General features: G+C 53.5%; 1 protein-coding gene across 2 annotated transcripts in view; it reads left to right on the plus strand.

Annotated features, from left to right (window-relative positions):
• The first annotated feature begins 8155 nt into the window (after positions 1-8155).
• LOC140393611 (laminin subunit beta-3-like) overlaps positions 8156-21097 on the plus strand; it is a 112837-nt gene continuing 99895 nt past the window's right edge. Inside the window, exons 1-3 of one of the 2 annotated variants that reach the window (XM_072479878.1) lie at positions 8156-8196; positions 8616-8676; positions 12046-12209. In XM_072479878.1, coding sequence (XP_072335979.1) covers positions 8652-8676; positions 12046-12209 — 189 coding nt within the window. In that variant the 5' untranslated portion in view covers positions 8156-8196; positions 8616-8651. Of the gene's footprint in view, positions 8197-8406; positions 8501-8615; positions 8677-12045; positions 12210-21097 lie in introns of those variants that run through there. The other variant, XM_072479879.1, reaches the window with a different exon arrangement.

The following is a 21097-nucleotide window of genomic DNA, read 5'->3' on the forward strand; positions in this document are numbered from 1 at the left end:
CCCTCAAAAAAATAATGGGGTTTGTGTGGGCGCGAGGGACTCCGAGGGTGAGAAGGGTGTTCCTGGAGCGTAGTAGGGATGGGGGGGCTGGCGCTGCCCAACCTCTGTGGGTACTACTGGGCCGCCAATGCGCCGATGGTATGCAAGTAGGTGATGGAGGGGGAGGCGGCTGCATGGAAGAGGCTGTAGACGGCGTCTTGTGAGAGTACGAGTCTGGAAGCGCCGCTGCCGCTCCCTCCAAAGGGGTATACCACAAGCCCGGTGGTGGCAGCTACCCTCAAAATCTGGGGGCAATGGAGGTGGCACAGGGGGGAAGTGGGGGCCTCGGTATGGACCCCGATACGGGGAACCACCGGTTTGTCCCAGGGAGAATAGATGGAGGGTTTTCGGGGTGGCACAGGGCAGGGATAAGAAGGTTGGGGGACCTGTTTGTGGATGGGAAGTTTGCGAGCCTGGGTGAGCTGGCGGAGAAGTATGGGCTCCCCCCGGGGAATTCCCGCTGCTGCTGCCACGCACGGTACAAGAGAGGGTGCTCTCGGGGGGGTGGGTTGGAGAGGGGAAGATCTCGGCAACATACCAGGTGATGCAGGAGGAGGAGGAGGCCTCGGTGGAGGCGCTGAAAGGTAAGTGGGAGGAGGAGTTGGGGGAGGAGATCGAGGAGGGGACATGGGCAGATGCCCTTGGGAGGTTGAACTCTTCCTCTTCGTGCGCGAGGCTCAACCTCATACAGTTTAAGGTGCTGCACAGGGCACACATGACCAGGCCAAGGATGAGCCGGTTTTTTGGGGGTGAGGACAGGTGTGTTAGGTGCTCAGGGAGCCCAGCAAACCACACCCATATGTTCTGGGCATGCCCAGCGCTGGAGGAGTTTTGGAAGGGCGTAGCAAGGACGGTGTCGAGGGTGGTAAGATCCAGGGTCAAACCGGGCTGGGGCCTGCAATATTTGGGGTTGCAGGGGAGCCAGGAGTGCAGGAGGCGAAAGAGGCCGGAATTCTGGCATTTGCGTCCCTCGTAGTCCGGTGAAGGATTCTTCTTCAGTGGAAGGATGCGAGGCCCCCAAGCATGGAATCCTGGATCAACGATATGGCGGGTTTATTAAATTGGAGAGGGTGAAATTTGCCTTAAGGGGATCCGCGCAAGGGTTTTTCAGGCGGTGGCAACCGTTCTTGGACTTCCTGGCATAGAATCATAGAAGTTTACAGCATGGAAACAGGCCCTTCGGCCCAACCAGTCCATGCCGCCCAGTTTTTACCATTAAGCTAGTCCCAGTTGCCTGCACTTGGCCCATAACCCTCTATACCCATCTTACCCATGTAACTATCGAAATGCTTTTTAAAAGACACAATTGTACCCGCCTCTACTACTACCTCTGGCATGTCAGCAGCAGCAGCAACCCGGGGGGGGAGGGGGGCGGGTTCTATTTTACTTTTGTTTGTCTATACTGGGGGATTTGAGGGGGTGTATATATTTGCTATGTTTGCTATGTGTTAATTCGGGGTGTTAATTTATTATTTATGTATAGGGGGGAGGGGGGCACATGGTTGTTTTGTTTTGTTTTGTATTTAATTCTATTGGGTTCCTTTTCCATTTTGTTGTTGATATTTTGTGAAAACTTTAATAAAAATTATTATTTTTTAAATAGTTGTATAGAACTTTGGCGAGGCCACAGCGGGAGTACTGTGTGCAATTCTGGTCGCCACATTATAGGATGTGATTGCACTGGAGTGGGTGCAGGAGATTCAGCAGGATGTTGTCTTGGATAATAATAATCTTTATGTCACAAGTAGGCTTACATTAACACTGCAATGAAGTTACTGTGAAAAGCCCCTAGTCGCCACACTCTGGTGCCTGTTCGGGTACACAGAGGGAGAATTCAGAATGTCCAAATTACCTAACAGCACGTCTTTCGGGACTTGTGGGAGGAAACCGGAGCACCCGGCGGAAACCCACGCAGACACGGGGAGAACATGCAGACTCCACACAATCTCCCAAAGTCGAAATCGAACCCAGGTCCTGCCACTGTGAGGCAGCAATGCTAACACTGTGCAACCCTGTCTCCTCAAATTCATTCAATCCCCAGAATTAGGTCCAGGACTGCACCGTTCCCTTGCTGGACCCTCTACGTATTGAGCTAAAAGTTCCCCTGTATACATTTTTAGAAATACACTCCATCTAAGCCCTTAACACAGTGACTATCCCAATTAATGTGAGGAAAGTTGTAATTACCTCATATAATTACACTCTTGTTTTTATTTTTACACACATATTTGCTCCTCAATTTCCTTCTGACTATTTGGGGGTCTATAATAAACACCGAGCAATGTGGATGTCACTTTTTTATTCCTATGCTCTACCAACGAAGTATTTGATGCCCCCTCCTACACATCACCCCTCTCCACGACAGTAACTGGCTCTTTAACCAATAATGCAGTGCCCCCTCCTCTTTTAATGTGTCCCCTGTCTCGCCTGAAGATTCATCCCTCAACCACGTCTCTGTGAGGTCTACTGTATCACACTTCCACGTGTCAATCTTTGCCCTTAACTCATCTGTTTTACCTGTAACACTCCTGGCATTAAAGTAGAGGCCATCTTGCCTTGCCTTACGCCCTTGAAATTTAATATAGCTGTATTCCCTCTGACTTATTGTTTTAATGTGTTATTCTGTGTCCCCTCCCACTGCTAAATTAGTTCAAACTCCTCCCAACAGCTCTAGCTGGGTGTCATGATTGCACAGTGGTTAGCACTGCTACCTCACAGTGCCAGGGACCTGGGGCGAAATTCTCCGCAATCGCGTAATGTCCGCCGACCGGCGCCAAAAACGGCGCAAATCAGTCCGGCATTGCGCCGACCCAAAGGTGCGGAATCCTCCACATCTTGCGGGGCCGAGCCCTAACCTTGAGGGGCTAGGCCCGCGCCGGACTGATTTCCGCCCCGCCAGCTGGCAGGAAAGGCCTTTGGTGCCCCACCAGCTGGCGCGGAAATGACATCTCCGGGCGACGCATGCGCGGGAGCGTTAGCGGCCGCTCACGGCATCCCCGCGCATGCGCAGTGGAGGGGGCCTCTTCCGCCTCCGCCATGGTGGAGACCATGGCGAAGGCGGAAGGAAAAGAGTGCCCCCACGGCACAGGCCCGCCCGCGGATCGGTGGGCCAGATCGCCCCGCGCCCCCCCCCCCCCAGGACCCCGGAGCCCGCCCGCGCCGCCTTGTCCCGCCGGTAAGAGAGGTGGCTTAATCCACACCGGCGGGACAGGCATTCCAGCAGCGGGACTTCGGCCCATCCGGGCCGGAGAATCGCTGGGGGGGGCCCGCCAACCGGCGCGGCGCGATTCCCGCCCCCGCCGAATCTCCGGTGCCGGAGAATTCGGCAACCGGCGAGGGCAGGATTCACGCCAGCCCCCGGCGATTCTCCGACCCGGTGGGGGGTCGGAGAATCTCGCCCCTGGTTTCAATTCTGGCCTTGGGTGACTGTGTGGAGTTTGCACGTTCCCCATGTATCTGTACAGGTGTTTCAGTTTCCTCCTGCAGTCCGAAGATGTGCAGGTTAGGTGGAATGGCCATGCTAAATTGTTCCCTGGTGTCCAGAAAAGTTGGTTGGGTTTGCGGGGATAGGACAGGGGAGTGGACCTAGGTAGGTTCTCTTTCCGAGGGTCAGTGCAGACTCAATGGGCCGAATAGCCTCCTTTGCATTGTCGGGATTCTATGATTCTAGTAAACCTGTCCGCAAGGATGTTAGACCTGCTCTGGTTCAGATGTAGACCGTCCCTATTGTACAGGTTCCACCTTCCCAGAAACGGTCCCAGTGATCCAGGAATATAAAATCCTCCTTCCTGCACCAACTCTTAAGCTGCGCATTCATCTGCACTATTCTCTGATTTCTGTGCTCTCCCATTTAAGACTGAGATGAGAAGGAGAAATTTCTTCTTTGAGAGGGTAATGAATCTGTGGAATTGTTTCCCGCAGAGGACTGTGGTGGCTGGGTCATTAGGTGTGTTCAAGGCTGAGAGAGACAGATTTTAATCGGTAAAGGAATCAAAGGTTATGCAGATAAGGCAGGAAAGTGGAGTTGAGGATTATCATTTCAGATCAGTCATGATCTCATTGAATGGCAGAGCAGACTTGATGGGCTGAATGGCCTGTTTTTACTCTTGCATCTTATGGTCTAAATAGGTTCTGTATCATTCCTCCACAATAGGCTCATGCCCAATTTCCAATTTCTGAATTCACCAATTCTAAACTGATGCATTTTGACATGTGGGCTGTCCTTTCCAAAAGCCAAAAAGGATCGGATTACTGAATATACTGAATTGTCTCCTCAGGCCTTTGCAGTAATTTTCCTAAGACAAGTTGGAACACCTATAAAATCGTCTCATTGGGTTGTAATAACAGGGTGGTGGTTTGTTTTCTTTATGAGCAAAAGGTTGTTCAATATGAACCCATCTGAGGAGATTGTCTAGACAGGCTGCTCAGAAAGCTCGGCGTGAATCACAGAGATTTAGTTAAAAACTATTCTTAAACATACTGAAATTTGTTTAATAAGAATCAGTGCGTAGATTACTATGATTTTTCTTTTCTTTTTTAAAGATGTTAGAGGCAAGTTATTTTTCTGACTATGAACACATTTATGAAAATATTGATTGTAAACTCAATGATGTAAATTTGACACAATGTCAATGATTCTCCAGTGTGTTGTGGGTATACATGAGGGGCGGAGAATCGCCGAGGCTGGCGTGAATCCCGCCCTCGCCGGTTGGCGAATTCTCCGGCACGGATATTCGGTGGGGGCGGGAATCGCGCCGCGCCGGTTGGCGGGCCCCCCCCCCCGGCGATTCTCCGGCCCGGATGGGCCGAAGCCCCGCTGCTAGAATGCCTGTCCCGCCAGCGTGGATTAAACCACCTCTCTTACCGGCGGGACAAGGCGGGCGGGCCCGGGGTCCTGGGGGGGGGCGCGGGGTGATCTGGCCCCGGGGGGTGCCCCCACGGTGGCCTGGCCCGCGATCAGGACCCACCAATCCGCGGGCGGGCCTGTGCCGTGGGGGCACTCTTTTCCTTTCGCCTTCGCCACGGTCTCCACCATGGCGGAGGCGGAAGAGACGCCCTCCACTGTGCATGCGCGGGGCTGCCGTGAGCGGCCGCTGACGCTCCCACGCATGCGCCGCCCGGCAATGTCATTTCCGCGCCAGCTGGCGGGGCACCAAAGGCCTTTCCCGCCAGCTGGTGGGGCGGAAATCAGTCCAGCGCGGGCCTAGCCCCTCAAGGTTAGGGCTCGGCCGCTCAAGATGCGGAGGATTCCGCACCTTTGGGGCGGCGCAATGCCGGACTGATTTGCGCCGTTTTTGGCGCCGGTCGGCGGACATCGCGCCGATTACGGAGAATTTCGCCCGAGGTCTCAACAATGCACAGTGACTTACTACATTTAACCTAACACCTATAACATATTAGAATCAGTTCTGTGAGTCAAGAGTAGACCCTCATTTCACTCGTGAAGAATGTAATTTAGAAATTATTGAGTGAACTCATCAGAACGTATTTATTCTGAACTGGTTATCACAGACAATGAAATTGTGACAGGTCCAAGGTCCATCTTGTTCAGATCATAAGAATTTCTGCTTTTTTTTAAGGAATGTGTTCTTTGACAGAATTGTATCAACTTTTTAAAAATTGTCAGAGACAACTTGTCCAGTTGGCTTTGGAGTTGGGGTTTGTCTCTTTTTCTACATCTTTATTTCTAAGTAGATTCTCATAAGGTCCACCTTCCTGGGCCAAACACATCAGCCTGATACAGGGGGCAAAATTCTCCCCAAACGGCGCAATGTCCGCCGACTGGCGCCCAAAACGGCGCCAATCAGACGGGCATCGCGCCGCCCCAAAGGTGCGGAATGCTCCGCATCTTTGGGGGCCGAGCCCCAACATTGAGGGGCTAGACCGACGCCGGAGGGATTTCCGCCCCGCCAGCTGGCGCGGAAATGACATCTCCGGGCGGCACATGCGCGGGAGCGTCAGCGGCCGCTGACAGTTTCCCACGCATGCGCAGTGGAGGGAGTCTCTTCCGCCTCCGCCATGGTGGAGACCGTGGCGGAGGCGGAAGGGAAAGAGTGCCCCCAAGGCACAGGCCCGCCCGCGGATCGGTGGGCCCCGATCGCGTGCCAGGCACCCCCCGGGGCCAGATCGCCCCACGCCCCCCCCCCCCCCCCCCCAGGACCCCGGAGCCTGCCCTCGCCGCCTTGTCACGCCGTTAAAAAGGTGGTTTAATCCACGCCGGCGGGACAGGCAATTTATCGGCGGGACTTCGGCCCATCGGATCCACAGACGGAGAATCCAGAGAATCCGGAGAATCCAGCGGGGGCGCCCGCCAACCGGCGCGGCCCGATTCCCGCCCCCGCCGAATATCCGGTACCGGAGACTTCGGCAACCAGCGGGGGCGGGATTCACAGCGGCCAACGGCCATTCTCCGACCCGGCGGGGGGTCGGAGAATGGCGCCCAGGATATGTAAGCTTGCCACTTCAGGAGTAGATTGGCCAGAATTCTCTGTTCTTTGCGATTCACTTTTGGCACCAGCAGCACACCCATGCCCACAGATTTCCCGGCAGCATCAGGTGGTTACAAAGGGAAATTCCATTGACAAGCGGTAGAAGATAGAATCTCGCCTGTAGCAAACTGTGCGCTGCCAGAAACACGGAACTGGGGAACCAGAGAATCCTGCCCACCGTAGTTAGTCCTAATTGTTGAACTATCAAGTTAAACATGGGGCGGAATTCTGCGGGAATCGGCGGGTCAGGCCACTCTGACGTCGAGCCGTCCCGAAGGTGCGGAATCCACCGCGCTTTCAGGGGCTAGGTCAGTGCCGGAGTGGTTTCCACCGCTCCGGCTGCCGCGGAAGGGGCTTGGCGCCACGCCAACCGGCGGCGAAGGGCGAGTAGGCGCATGCGTGGGAGCGCCAGCGTGTGCTGGCGTCAACCCAGCACATGCGCAGGGGGGGGGTTCATCTCCGCGCCGGCCGACGCGGAGGAATAGAGTGCCCCCAGGGCACAGGCCCGTCTGTGGATTGGTGGGCCCCAATCGTGGGCCAGGCCACCGTGGGACCACCTCCCGGGGCCAGATCCCCCCGCGTCCGTCCGCCCCCCCCCCCCACCCCGCCCCCCCGAGGAACCCGGAGGCCGCCCGTGCAGTCAGGTCGCACCGGTAAGTACCTGTTGTAATTTACGCTGGTGAGTCCGGCCTAAAACGGGTGCCCGCTCGGCCCATCGCGGGCCGGAGAATCGCTGCTAGCCAAATCCCCGGCACCAGAGAATTCGGCAGCCGGCGGGGGCGGGATTCACGCCGTCCCCCGGCGATTCTCCGACCCAGCGGGGGAGTCGGAGAATCCCGTGTTTGCCAGCCAGATTCACACATCGTGAAGTTGGGAATTCCTACTTATTGCAGATGCATTTAAGACCAAGCTATCATTATGATCTAACGTTGATCACCAAGCCGTCAATGGCGCATTCCTCAGCCTGTTATTAATGTACAGCTTTAATCAATTATGGACAATGTTTCTCTATCTTGTACCAATTTGAAAAAGAAAACTTTGTGAAATATATGTCTTGCTTAAAAGCTTTCCATAAAGGCCACGTGATCCAAGTAATAAAAGTTATTGCAGAGTGCTGCAAGATTTCTGGACTTTTAAGTTTGGGAATTGTTTTTTTTAATTTAGAGTATCCAATTCTTTTTTTTCCAATTAAGGGGCAAGTTTGTGTGGCCAATCCACCTACCCTGCTCATCTTTTTGGGCTTTGTGGGTGAGACCTACGCAGACATGGGGAGAATGTGCAAATTCCACACGGACAGTGACCTTGGCGGTGTGAGGCAGCAGTGGGAATTTGGGAATTGTTTTAAAATATTGGTGAGAAATTATACTAGGAAGCCTTAAGCAAAATTTAAATTACAATGGAAAGGTAAATATTTAAAAATATTTAATTTTATTAATCGCAAATATGAAACCTAATAAGATAGACCTAATTGATATTTAAGGTAAAGATTGTAAGGTAATTGTTTGTGGTATTACACCAGAGGATATTGATGCCAATGGGTGTGAGTATGAATAATCCTGAGACATTCCTTCATCATCCATAGACTCATACAACCTAAACCACTCCCAGGTGAAGCCGTCATTTAAAAGAGAAACTCCCATGTTCAGAGGAAGAGACGTGACTGAGACAGGTAAGAACACCAGGTGGGGGGGAAAGCATAATGCTAAATTTAAGAGCTTTTACTATTGGTAATTTTTGTAATAAAACTTTCAGAATTAGTGTGAAGTTGTTTCAAGTATTTCCCTAGGAATTACTGTCAGCTCACCTCAGTAAATCCACTGAACTGAATAAGGACTTTGATCATTTTTCAGATACGTTTGATCTCATTGGATTCAAAAGCCACAAAAATCTGTAACAGTCCATGTAACAAGGCAAAACTTGAAATCTTGAGCTTGATTTCTGATGCAATTGGATCGGGATTTCATTTTCAATAGGTTGAATATGGTTAAAAAAAACTTCATATAATTGAAAGTGGTTTATTAAATAGCAGTGGAAAGCAAGGACTATTTATTTTGAAATATTGTATTGTATTTATGTTTATCCTTACAGATTAACAATTTTAAGAGTTTCCATTCCAAGGTGAAGATGTTTCTGCTGTTCCTAAATCTAGGTGAGTTTTAAAAAAACATAAAATTAAACATGAAAATAGATGGATAATTAAATAAGTCAGTGAGCAGACATATTATAATCTTTCCGTGTTTTGTTTTGAAAATGAATACACCTCGGAAGCTAACTGGGGCTAATGGGGTGGCACAGTGGTTAGCACTGCTGCCTCACAGCACCAGGGACCCGGGTTCAATTCCGGCCTTGGGTGACTGTGTGGAGTTTGCACCTTCTCCCTGTCTCTGCATGGATTTCCTCCAGGAGCTCCGGCTTTCTCCCACAGTCCAAAGAGGTGTAGGTTAAGTGGGTTGGCCATGCTAAATTGCCCCTAACTGTCTAAAGGTTAGGTGGGGGCATGGTAGGGATATCATAGAATTTACAGTGCAGAAGGAGGCCATTCGGCCCATCGAGTCTGCACCGGCTCTTGGAAAGAGCACCCTACCCAAGGTCAACACCTCCACCCTATCCCCATAACCCAGTAATCCCACCAAACACTAAGGGCAATTCTGGACACTAAGGGCGATTTATCATGGCCAATCCACCTAACCTGCACATCTTTGGACTGTGGGAGGAAACCGGAGCACCCGGAGGAAACCCACGCACACACGGGGAGGATGTGCAGACTCCGCACAGACAGTGACCCAAGCCGGAATTGAGCCTGGGACCTTGGAGCTGTGAAGCAACTGTGCTATCCACAATGCTACCGTGCTGCCCAAAGGTGGACCTAGGTAAGGGGCTCTTTCTGAGGGAAGGCGCAGACTCGATGGACCAAATGGCCTTTTCTGCACTGTAAGGATTATATGATTCTAGTATATCACCGAAAAGGATTAGTACTTGGGTAGGTTTCTCCGTCCCGCCACACGCTGTCGGGAGCCTCTGGGAAATCAGTCCTTATCTCACTATCAGTGTTCTCATCCCATGAATGAATATAAAAAACATTGAGTTTCCAGATATTATGCATCACAAATACAAATGTGAACATGTTCATGAGAAAAATGAAATGGATGCAACATGGCAAACCTGCAGTAAGAGAAGGTAACAGTAAGTAACAGGCTGAAAGTTGGGCAGCATGGTAGCATAGTGGTTAGCACAGTTGCTTCACAGCTCCAGGGTCCTTGGTTCGATTCCTGGCTTACGTCGCTGACTGTGTGGAGTCTGCACATCCTCCCCGTGTCTGCGTGGGTTTCCTCCGGGTGATCGGGTTTCCTCCCACAGTCCAAAGATGTGCAGGTTAGGTGGATTAGCCGTGATAAATTACCCTTAGTGTCTAAAAAGGTTGGGTGGGATTATTGGGTTATGGGGATAGGGTGGATGTGTGGGCTTGGGTAGGGTGCCCTTTCCAACGGCTGGTACAGACTCGATAGGCCGAATGGCCTCCTTCTGCACTATAAATTCTATGATTCTATAACACTCCTAAATACAGCAGCAAAATCTCCCAAAAGTATCTCTGGGTGACTAGAAGCTTCAATAATTTCATTGGGCAATTGACGGACCATGTTTACTTGTGAAATTATCTCCAATGGATTATACTTTCTACCACCGTCAATGAAATTTTAGTTATTTTTACCACATTTTGTTGTTCTTCAATCCACCCTGAGGGAATCTGACAAAAACAGAAAATGCTGGATAGAGTTAAATTGCATCGACCTGAGCGCTAATGGCAACATGGGTGTGAATCCCGTGAGAGAGATGTGCAGGTTAGGTGGATTGGCCTTGCTAAATTGCCCCTTAGTGTCCAAAGATGTGCAGGTTAGATGAGGTTATGGGGCTAGGGTGGTGGAGTGGGCCTTGGTAGGGTGTTCTTTCAGAGGGTTGGTGCAGACTCAATGGGCCGAATGGCCTCCTTTTGCACTGTAGAGACTCTATATAGTCTAAAAACAAGATTCTCACTGACGAGATCTCATGGTGCGATTGTCCCTGCCCCTCACTTTTGATGTAAGAAGGTTCCTGCCCAGGGAGGTTGAGAACCTCGGGCGAAATTCTCCCCAAACGATGTCCGCCGACTGGCGCCCAAAACGGCGCCAATCAGACGGGCATCGTGCCGCCCCAAAGGTGCGGAATGCTCCTCATCTTTGGGGGCCGAGCCCCAACATTGAGGGGCTAGGCCGACGCCGGAGGGATTTCCGCCCCGCCAGCTGGCGCGGAAATAACATCTCGGGGCAGCGCATGCGCGGGAGTGTCAGCGGCCGCTGACAGTTTCCCGCACATGCGCAGTGGAGGGAGTCTCTTCCGCCTCCGCCATGGTGGAGACCGTGGCGGAGGCGGAAGGGAAAGAGTGCCCCCACGGCACAGGCCCGCCTGCGGATCGGTGGGCCCCGATCGCGGGCCAGGCCACCGTGAGGGCACCCCCGGGGCCTGATCGCCCCGCGCCCCCCCTAGGACCCCGGAGCCCGCCCACGCCGCCTTGTCCCGTCGTTCAAAAGGTGGTTTAATCCACGCCGGCAGGACAGGCAATTTATTGGCGGGACTTCGGCCCACCTGGGCCGGAGAATCGAGCGGGGGGGCCCGCCAACCGGCGCGGCCCGATTCCCGCCCCCGCCGAATATCCGGTACCGGAGACTTCGGCAGCCGGCGGGGGCGGGATTCATGGCAGCCCCCGGCGATTCTCAAACCCGGCGGGGGGTCGGAGAATGACGCCCCTCATCATCATCCCATTAGCGAGCTGCCTCACTATATCATCTCCCCACATTGGGATTTCCCCCTCACCGACGTGACATCACATTTCCGAGGTTTACAACAGGTTCGGAGCAACATGAACCAGGAAAAGGGACCTCACCGGGGTGCACAGGTAACTACAGCCCCCAACGGAGAGGGACATAGCCAGGCAGTGCCCTGCCAGTGCCCCCTGGCATTGCCCTGTGAAGCAAAAGTGCTAACCACTGTGCTACAAGCCACCATATCAGCCATGATTGAATGGTGGAGCAGACTCGATGGGCCGAGTGGCCTAATTCTGCTCCTTTGTCTTATGGTCTTATGGAGTTTTTCCTTCTGAGCTCTGGAGACAATATGGCTGTGCAGCTGGTGCCTGGTCTGGCAAGAAGCATTCTGCCCGTGACTTTGAGTCCAATATGACTCTTCCTCGGAACTGGATTGGATATTATTCCCCCAACTTTCGAATACATGCTCATGTGAGAAATGGCCAGTTTGGTCAGCAGTAGAGGGCAGCCACCACTCAGCACCCTTTAGTCACCCTCAGCATGGAACCTAAATGTGTAGGACTCTTCCCACAAACATGGTTTTATCTGAAGCCATTTCCCACCAATAAAGGTTGTGCAATGTACGTGCTTCATATTTATTCAATGATTATTAGCATTGCTTCAGTCTGATCTTAGTGGAGCTTTTTTTGTTCTTTAATTGTGACTCTTTATGTTTTCAGTATTTTCCAGTTGTGTAACAGCACAGACAGATTGCTCTCAACGAGCATGTTACCCCACACCAGGAGATCTAGTCATAGGTCGAGTGGATAAACTACAAGCTTCATCTACATGTGGTCTTTATGCATCTGAGAGATACTGCAGCCCAAAGATGTACTACGGACGGGTCAGTAATATTGGTACAACTAACTTGTTCCTGGGTTGTTGGCTATTATCAATAATCTGCACAATTTTAAACATCCTCATTGATCATTAATTAATCTGACGACCAAATGGGCAATTTTGCGGAAATCTCTGGAGCATTTCTGACCTGCAAATTGGTCCTGTGTAAGATGCAATAGATTCTTTTGACCAATTTAAGTTGATTTACAAAATACATCTATTCAATAGCACTTGTGAATGTATCCCAGACATTGAAGAGATACTTTAGCTTTACCTTTCTTATGTATTTTCCAGCATTTTACCATAACAGATGGAAAAATTCTGATGAAAACTGTTAGGGACAGGAGGGGGATTAATTTAGACCGAGAGGCCGGCCCACCGATTGGTGGGCCCCGTTTGAGGGCCAGGCCACCTCGGACCCACCCTCCCCCACCCCCACCCACGACCCTTCAACACTCAGCCTCAGGATCACAGAATCCCGCCCTGTGTATTTCTAAATGCTCTGCTATTACACGCGTTATAGTGTGTAATAGTGAGAGAGGTTTCATGGAAATGTTCAAAAGTATGGGCCGGGATTCTCCGTTTTGCCAGCGCCCGGGGGTTTCCCGATGGCGTGGGGCTGCCCACGATGGGAAACCCCAGTGACCAGCCGGCGTAACGGAGAATCCCGCCGGTGGGTCGGGGCAGAAATGTGGCGGGACGGAGAATCCAGCCCCAGGGGCGTCATTCTCCGACCCCCCGCCGGGTCGGAGAATGGCCGTTGGCCGCCGTGAATCCCGCCCCCGCCCCCGCCGAAGTCTCCGGTACCGGAGATTGGGCGGGGGCGGGAATCGGGCCGCGCCGGTTGGTGGGACCCCCCGCTCAATTCTCCGGCCCGGATGGGCCGAAGTCCCGCCCAGAAATTGCCTGTCCCGCCGGCGTAAATCAAAGTTGGTATTTACCGGCGGGACCAGGCGGCGTGGGCGGGCTCCGGAGTCCTGTGGGGGGTGCGGAGCGATCTGACCCTGGGGGGTGCCCCCACGGTGGCCTGGCCCGCGATCGGGGCCCACCGATCCGCGGGCGGGCCTGTGCCGTGGGGGCACTCTTTCCCTTCCGCCTCCGCCACGGCCTCCACCATGGCGGATGCGGAAGAGACTCTCCCCACTGCGCATGCGCGGGAAACTGTCGGCGGCCGCTGACGCTCCCGCGCATGCACCGCATTTCCGCGCCAGCTGGCGGGGCAACAAAGGCCATTTCCGCCAGCTGGCGGGGCGGAAATCCCTTCTGGAGCGAAATTCTCCCCAAACGGCGCCAATCAGACGGGCATCGCGCCACCCCAAAGGTGCGGAATGCTCCGCATCTTTGGGGGCCGAGCCCCAACATTGAGGGGCTAGGCCGGCGCCGGAGGGATTTCCGCCCCGCCAGCTGGCGCGGAAATGACATGTCGGGGCGGCGCATGCGCGGGAGCGTCAGCGGCCGCTGACAGTTTCCCGCGCATGCGCAGTGGAGAGAGTCTCTTCCGCCTCCGCCATGGTGGAGGCCGTGGCGGAGGCGGAAGGGAAAGAGTGCCCCCACGGCACAGGCCTGCCCGCGGATCGGTGGGCCCCGATCGCGGGCCAGGCCACCGTGGGGGCACCCCCAGGGGTCAGATCGCCCCGCGCCCCCCCCCAGGACACAGGAACCCGCCCGTGCCGCCTTGTCCCGCCGGTAAATAGGTACTTTAATTTACGCCGGCGGGACAGGCAATTTATCGGCGGGTCTTCGGCCCAGCCGTGCAGGAGAATCCAGCGGGGGGGCCCGCCAACCGGCGCGGCCTGATTCCCGCCCCCGCCGAATATCCAGTCCCGGAGACTTCGGCAACCAGCGGGGGCGGGATTCACGGCGGCCAACGGCCATTCTCCGGCCCGCTGGGGGGTCAGAGAATGACACCTTCGGAGTGGCGCGCCCCCACTATTCTCCATCCCGCCAGCCGGCCAATGGGTTTCCCATCGTGGGGAGCCCGAAGCCTCGGGAAATCCCCGGGCTGCCGACGCAACGGAGAATCCCGACAGCGGAGATTCCCGACAGCGGAGAATCCCGACAACGGAGATTCCCGACAGCGGATAACCCAGCCAGCGGAGAATCCCGACAGCAGTGAATTCCTGGGGCGTCATTCTCCGACCCCCCGCCGGGTCGGAGAATGGCCATAGGCCACCGTGAATCCCGCCCCCGCCGAAGTCTCCGGTACCGGAGATTGGGCGGGGGCGGGAATCGGGCCGCGCCGGTTGGCGGGACCCCCCGCTAGATTCTCCGGCCCGGATGGGCCGAAGTCCCGCCCAGAAATTGCCTGTCCCGCCGGCGTAAATCAAACCTGGTATTTACCGGCGGGACCAGGTGGCGTGGGCGGGCTCCGAGGTCCTGGGGGGGGTGCGGGGCGATCTGACCCCGGGGGGTGCCCCCACGGTGGCCTGGCCCGCGATCGGGGCCCACCGATCCGCGGGCAGGCCTGTGCCGTGGGGGCACTCTTTCCCTTCCGCCTCCGCCACGGCCTCCACCATGGCGGAGGCGGAAGTGACTCTCCCCACTGCGCATGCGCGAAAAACTGACAGCGGCCACTGACGCTCCCGCGCATGTGCTGCCCCGACATGTCATTTCCGTGCCAGCTGGCGGGGCAACAAACGCCATTTCCACCAGCTGGCGGGGTGGAAATCCCTCCGGCGTCTGCCTAGCCCCTCAATGTTGGGGCTAGGCTGCCAAAGATGCGGAGCATTCCGCACCTTTGGGCCGGCGCGATGCCCGTCTGATTGGCGCCGTGCTTGGCGCCAGTCGGCGGACATTGCGCCGTTGGGGGAGAATTTCGCCCCGGTAGTGGAGAATCCCGATAGCGGAGAATCCTGACAGTGGGGAATCCCGACAGTGGGGAATCCCGATAGGAGAGAATCCCGACAGCGGAGAATCCCGACAGCGGAGATTCCCGATAGTGGAGTATCCCAACAGCGGAGATTCCCGACAGCGGGGAATCCAGCCCAGTACAGTTGCCTGAGTCTATGAATTATATAAATGTACTCTTTGGTTCTTTAACTAACTCAGACACATCATGCAGCACCGGGCATTGTTGCGAATTCAGTGATGTTTATCGATCTGAGTTACTCTGGATTGTTATCCCACTTTGAGCCAGCCTTGTGACTTTTAAGTTGTAATCCAATATTTCTGTTTGGTTTCTCTGATCTAATTATTGCCTCACCCACTTTCTTTTCACTCTGTTGGATATTAAAGGAAATAAATGCAGACTGTTGGGCGAGGCTTTTTATTGAATCAGCAGAGGTGTGTCTCAGTTCTGTCTATCCAAAGGCCCGTTCATTTCACAATGTGCTCACTGGCAACAGTTTAACCCATTCAGGATTTAACATGAGCATTTGAGCACTGAAAAATATACTATTCGTTATAGCCTAGCCACCATAATTAGGAGTATATGTTGCAGTTTTAGAGCTTTGGTGAAAAACCTGAAGCCATAACGTCCTGCGTAATATTAACTGGGCAATTCCATGTTAATCACTGCAGTGTTGACCTGATCCCCTGTGTATTATTTAAATCAAACTTAATGTTAAAATAATACTCTGTACAATAGATGTGAAAAAATGCTGGTAAGAATGAAAATGTGTTATGTAATTTGCATATATCCAGTTGAATATTGAATAATCTTATTGAATAATCTTATAAATGTGAATTAACCACAGGTCCCCCACTTATTGAAATGTAGGCATCAATCTGCATAATTTACAAACAACTCCAAATGGAATTGAATATCTCAATAATATTAATTAAACAATGAAAATGATATGGATTAGTGGAAATTTGGTGTTGAATTTATTATAAATTATTGGATAATTTGTATGAAATAACTTTTGAGTTGAGTGGAGAGGCTGAATTGATTAAGTTTATAATATTTTATATATAATTACTATCTTTCTAACTGAAAGAATCCTATTGAAACGCTTGACACAGCCAGATTGAGTGAGAGAATATTTTTGAGTATATTTTTTGAATATATTTGAGCTCGAGAATATTTTAGGACATGTATATGCATTTTGAATTCTTTCGACATGATTACATGCTGATTATTTTTTTGGAAAACAATCCAGCAGATTGATCACAGAGCTAACAAAGTGCAAAATGATGCAATCGGTGATACAAGAGAGACCCGAATGACTAAGCCACTCACAACACAGGACACAGAAAATAATATAATATATATCTCAAAATAGCACAGTTGGAGAGAAGGAATATTTCTATGATCTGGCTTCTGTGTTGCAAATGACATATCAGGGGCGACATTCTCCGACCCCCCGCCGGGTCGGAGAATCGCCGGGGGCTGGCGTGAATCCCGCCCCCGCCGGTTGCCGAAGTCTCCGGCACCGGATATTCGGCGGGGGCGGGAATTCTCCGGCCCAGATGCGCCGATAAATTGCCTGTCCCGCTGGCATAAGTTAAATCACCTACCTTACCGGCGAGACAAGGCAGCGTGGGCGGGCTCCGGGGTCCTGGGGGGGCGCGGGGTGATCTGACCCCGGGGGGTGCCCCCACGGTGGCCTGGCCCGCGATCGGGGCCCACCGATCCGCGGGCGGGCCTGTGCCTATGTTTCCTCACAATCACCATGAATAGCAAATGACAGAAAGTGTCTCTTTGACAAGTGCTCGTAAATTGTTTAGTTAGTCACCTTGTGGTGACTGTATTCACCTAATGCATGAGCTGTCTGTTTGATACTGTAACCTATGACCTGGAAGTGGCGATACAAGCTACTTCCAGGTCCTGTACTGTAACCCTGGTGGGCTCCGCCCTCACCGGGGCCATATATAGACCGGCCATCTGTGGGTGGCACTCATCTGTGCAACCGACTCTGGCTAGACAAGTTCATCAATCTCTCGGTGAATTGACAATACATCACACCTCAAATAAGTTGATTGAAATGTTGGCCTAGCCAGTGATACCCACATCCCATAGGGCTACACGGTGGCACAGTGGTTAGCACTATTGCTTCACAGCTCCAGGGTCCCAGGTTCGATTCCCGGCTTGGGTCGCTGTCTGTGCGGAGTCTGCATGTTCTCCCCGTGTCTGCGTGGGTTTCCTCCGGATGCTCTGGTTTCCTCCCACAAGTCCCGAAAGATGTGCTGTTAGGTGAATTGGACATTCTGAATTCTCCCTCTGTGTACCCGAACAGGCGCCGGAATGTGGCGACTCGGGCCTTTTCACAGTAACTTCATTGCAGCGTTAATGTGAGCCTACTTGTGACAATAAAGATTATTATTATTAAATTAGGAAAGAATGAGGGCCAGGATTCTCCATTTGCCGATGCCGAAATGGCGAAACGCGATTGGGCGGAGAATAGGTTCCGATGCCAAAATCGTGGCGGGCGCCAATTTGACGGCAAATCACAATTCTCCATCACCTCGACAGCGGCATCAATGCATACTGGAACGCACGTACAATAAAAATCGTTTGCATATCATTAGCCACCACATCAGCTTTACGGTTGGGGCCGTGGTGCATAGCCCTGGCGAGGGCAATGCCAGCCAATGGTACCTCTGGCATTGGGGCACCAGAGCCTGAGGTCTCCATGGTGCCAGCCACCGATGGGTCCAGGGCTGCGGAGAGTGGGGAGCGGGGGGGAAGGGAAATGTGGGGGCAGGGTCCGGTGTAGCGCGGTAGACCTGGTTGGGCACGGGGGGGTACGCACCATGCTAACCTATGCTAACATGTCGGCCTTTTGCCCCCTGCCAACAATGGATATTGGAATTCAACCAGCAATGGTGGCCTTCCTGCTGGTCGTCGCAACTCTGGGGGATGCCCTGCGGCTGTACGAGCTGGAGCTGGTCGAGGAGGAAGCTGCATCAATGGAGCGGCCAGCAGAGGACCGTGCTGCAGAGGCCTGCTGCGCCCTCCACAACATCGCGCAGTAGAGGGGTGATGCGCTGGAGGAAGAGGTGGAAGACAAGGCCTCGTCCGACGGGGAGGGTGCGGAGAAGGGCAAGGATGGGCAGGACATGGGGCCGAGGCAAGCACAGGAGGCTGCACGATGTGTGCGCCAGAGCCAATGGTGGAGGGGGGGGGGGGGGAGGGACTGGCCAGGGGAATTGGCACCACAAGTCACCACGCCCCCTCAGTCCCCCTCCCCTCCCACCCACCCCCCGCCTACAACCCCCTCCGTGATACCTACCTGCCACATTATGGATGGAGGCCCTGGGGTGACAATAACAGCAGCTCTGGTCCATGAGATGGAGGATGGTGACAACCCGCTCTGCGATGAGCTCTGGTGTTCCACATCGTTTGACAGTGTCTGACTCCTGCCCACGGTAGCACTTCCCACCTTCCACTGGGTGATTTCTGCTTGCGAGCCGGCCATTCCATCACACGGTCCCATCGAGTCCCCTGGGGTGACAGTGGTGGGGATGGTCAAGGGAGTGGGTGTGGAGCCCAGGCCACCCAGAGGGTGTGCCCATTCCCCCCCTTCCTGGCCAGCCCAGACCAGCCCACCCCTCACACCCGTCTGACTAGTACCCTGCACTTGTGCCAACGTAACTGGTGTCTAACCTTCTTGCCTTACGCTACATCTAGGTGGTTCCCCAGACAGCACAGCAGATGTGGAGGCGGCCTGCTGTGATTCCCACCCTGCGACCTGCCAGGCGTTGGCTGCCGTTTTCTGGGGCGACCCAGCCTGGATGTACCCGGTTGCTGCTCGGGTATCCCAGGTGGCGTGGTACCGCCCCGATTTGCCCGCTGCCCACAAGATGCACCAGGGACAGGAGAAGAGGAGTCACTAGAACGGGCCCCATCACCTCCTGCTCCCTTGGGGTGTCCAATAGCCCCCGGGATATTCCATGGGACAGGAGTGCAAGTTGAGCCATTCACTGAGGCTCCCCCACCATCTGGCGCTGCCAGTCCTGGAGGCCCGCTCTGGTCTCGACCAGGGTCTTCACGGTCACAGCCATGGAGCAGAGGGAGTGGACAATCTCCATCTGGGTCTGCACCACATCACGCTGCGACTGTGCCACCACCCTGAGGGTCTGTGTCGCATCAGCCAGTGACTGCGCCATCTCTCTCTGGGAGTTGGCCATCTCCCTCTGGGTCTGCGCCACGTCAGCCAACGCCTGAGCAATGCCGCCGACATTCCCAGCCATGGCCTGCTGTGACTGGGCCACGCTGAGGAGAGCTGCTGCGATGATGTCCAGATGGCCCTGGCATATGTTTGCCTGTGAGTGGGCAGCCCTGTCCTGGGCCTCAGCCAGCACCGGCACAGAATTCCCCAGGCCTTGACATGCTGATCCATGGCCGAAACCAGTGCCCCCAATGCCTCCACCGCGGATGCCACCTGTGCGGTGTTGGCATGGGTGGCACGCATAACCGGCACCATCACCTGCTCCTGCACGCGGTTGGACTCATCCACCTGCGCCTGCAGGTGCTGGATGCTTGCCGCCAACCCCTCATGTAGTCCCTAGCTCTGTGACTGCATCTCCACAATCGATGGGACTGTCTGTTCCAGAAGACCGAGACCCGTCTGGACAGCAGCTAGTCCCTGGGGTCGTCCTGCCCTCCGACCATCCGCCCCTCGGGTGTTCCTACTTCCACCTGCTGTACCGGACCGACTGTGTGGTCAGCACCAGAGAGTGTCCCAGGAGTCTCTTCACTAAAATGCCAACCGAGCTGAGTGTCTCTGGGATGGTGAAGGGTGTTGGGACAGCTGCGATGGGAAATCTGTGTCCTCTTCCGACCCGAGTTTCGGGGCATCCCCCAGGGCTGCGGCTGCCCTCCGGATTGGGAAGGGGTCGGATGGACTGGGAAAATCCAGGTTGGTAGTGGATCCCAAGGAAAGGAATTTGTGGAATGCCTAAGAGATTTTTTTTTGGAGCAGGCAATTTTGGATTTGGTGATATGTAATGAGACAGACTTGATTAGGGAACTTAAGGTGAAGGAACCCTTAGGGAGCAGTGACCACAATATGATAGAATTTACCCTGCAGTTTGAGAGGGAGAAGCTGCAATCAGATGTAACGGAATTACAATTAAATAAGGGTAACTACAAAGACATGAGGGAGGAGCTGGCCAGAGTTGATTGGAAGGGGAGCCTAGCAGGGAAGACAGTGGAACAGCAATGGCTGAGTTTTTTGTGGTTATTCAGGAGGCACAACAGAAATTCATCCCAAGGAGGAGGAAACATGCTAAGGGGAGGACAAGGAATCCATGGCTGACGAGGGAAGTTAAGGACAGCATGGAAGCAAAGGAAAAAGCATACAAAGTGGTGAGGTTAGTGGGAAACCAGAGGATTGGGAATCCTTTAAAAGCGAGCAGAGGACAACTAAAAAAAAATAAGGGGGGAGAAGATGAAGTACGAGTGAAAGCTAGCTAGTAATATAAAGGAAGATAGGAAGAGTTTTTGTCAATATATAAAAGGTAAGAGAGAGGCAAAAGTAGACATTGGTTCACTGGAAAATGTGGCTGGAGAAGTAATAATAGGAAACAAAGAAATGGCAGACAAACTGAACATAGAACATAGAACATAGAAAATACAGCACAGAACAGGCCCTTCGGCCCACGATGTTGTGCCGAACCTTTGTCCTAGATTAATCATAGATTATCATTGAATTTACAGTGCAGAAGGAGGCCATTCGGCCCTTTGAGTCTGCACCGGCTCTTGGAAAGAGCACCCTACCCAAACTCAACACCTTCACCCAACACCAAGGGCAATTTGGACATTAAGGGCAATTTATCATTGGCCAATTCACCTAACCTGCACATCTTTGGATTGTGGGAGGAAACCGGAGCACCCGGAGGAAACCCACGCAGACACGGGGAGGACGTGCAGACTCCGCACAGTCAGTGACCCAAGCCGGAATCGAACCTGGGACCCTGGAGCTGTGAAGCAATTGTGCTATCCACAAT

This window comes from Scyliorhinus torazame, chromosome 17 (genome assembly GCF_047496885.1).
Source record: "Scyliorhinus torazame isolate Kashiwa2021f chromosome 17, sScyTor2.1, whole genome shotgun sequence".
Taxonomy (NCBI): Eukaryota; Metazoa; Chordata; class Chondrichthyes; order Carcharhiniformes; family Scyliorhinidae; genus Scyliorhinus; species Scyliorhinus torazame.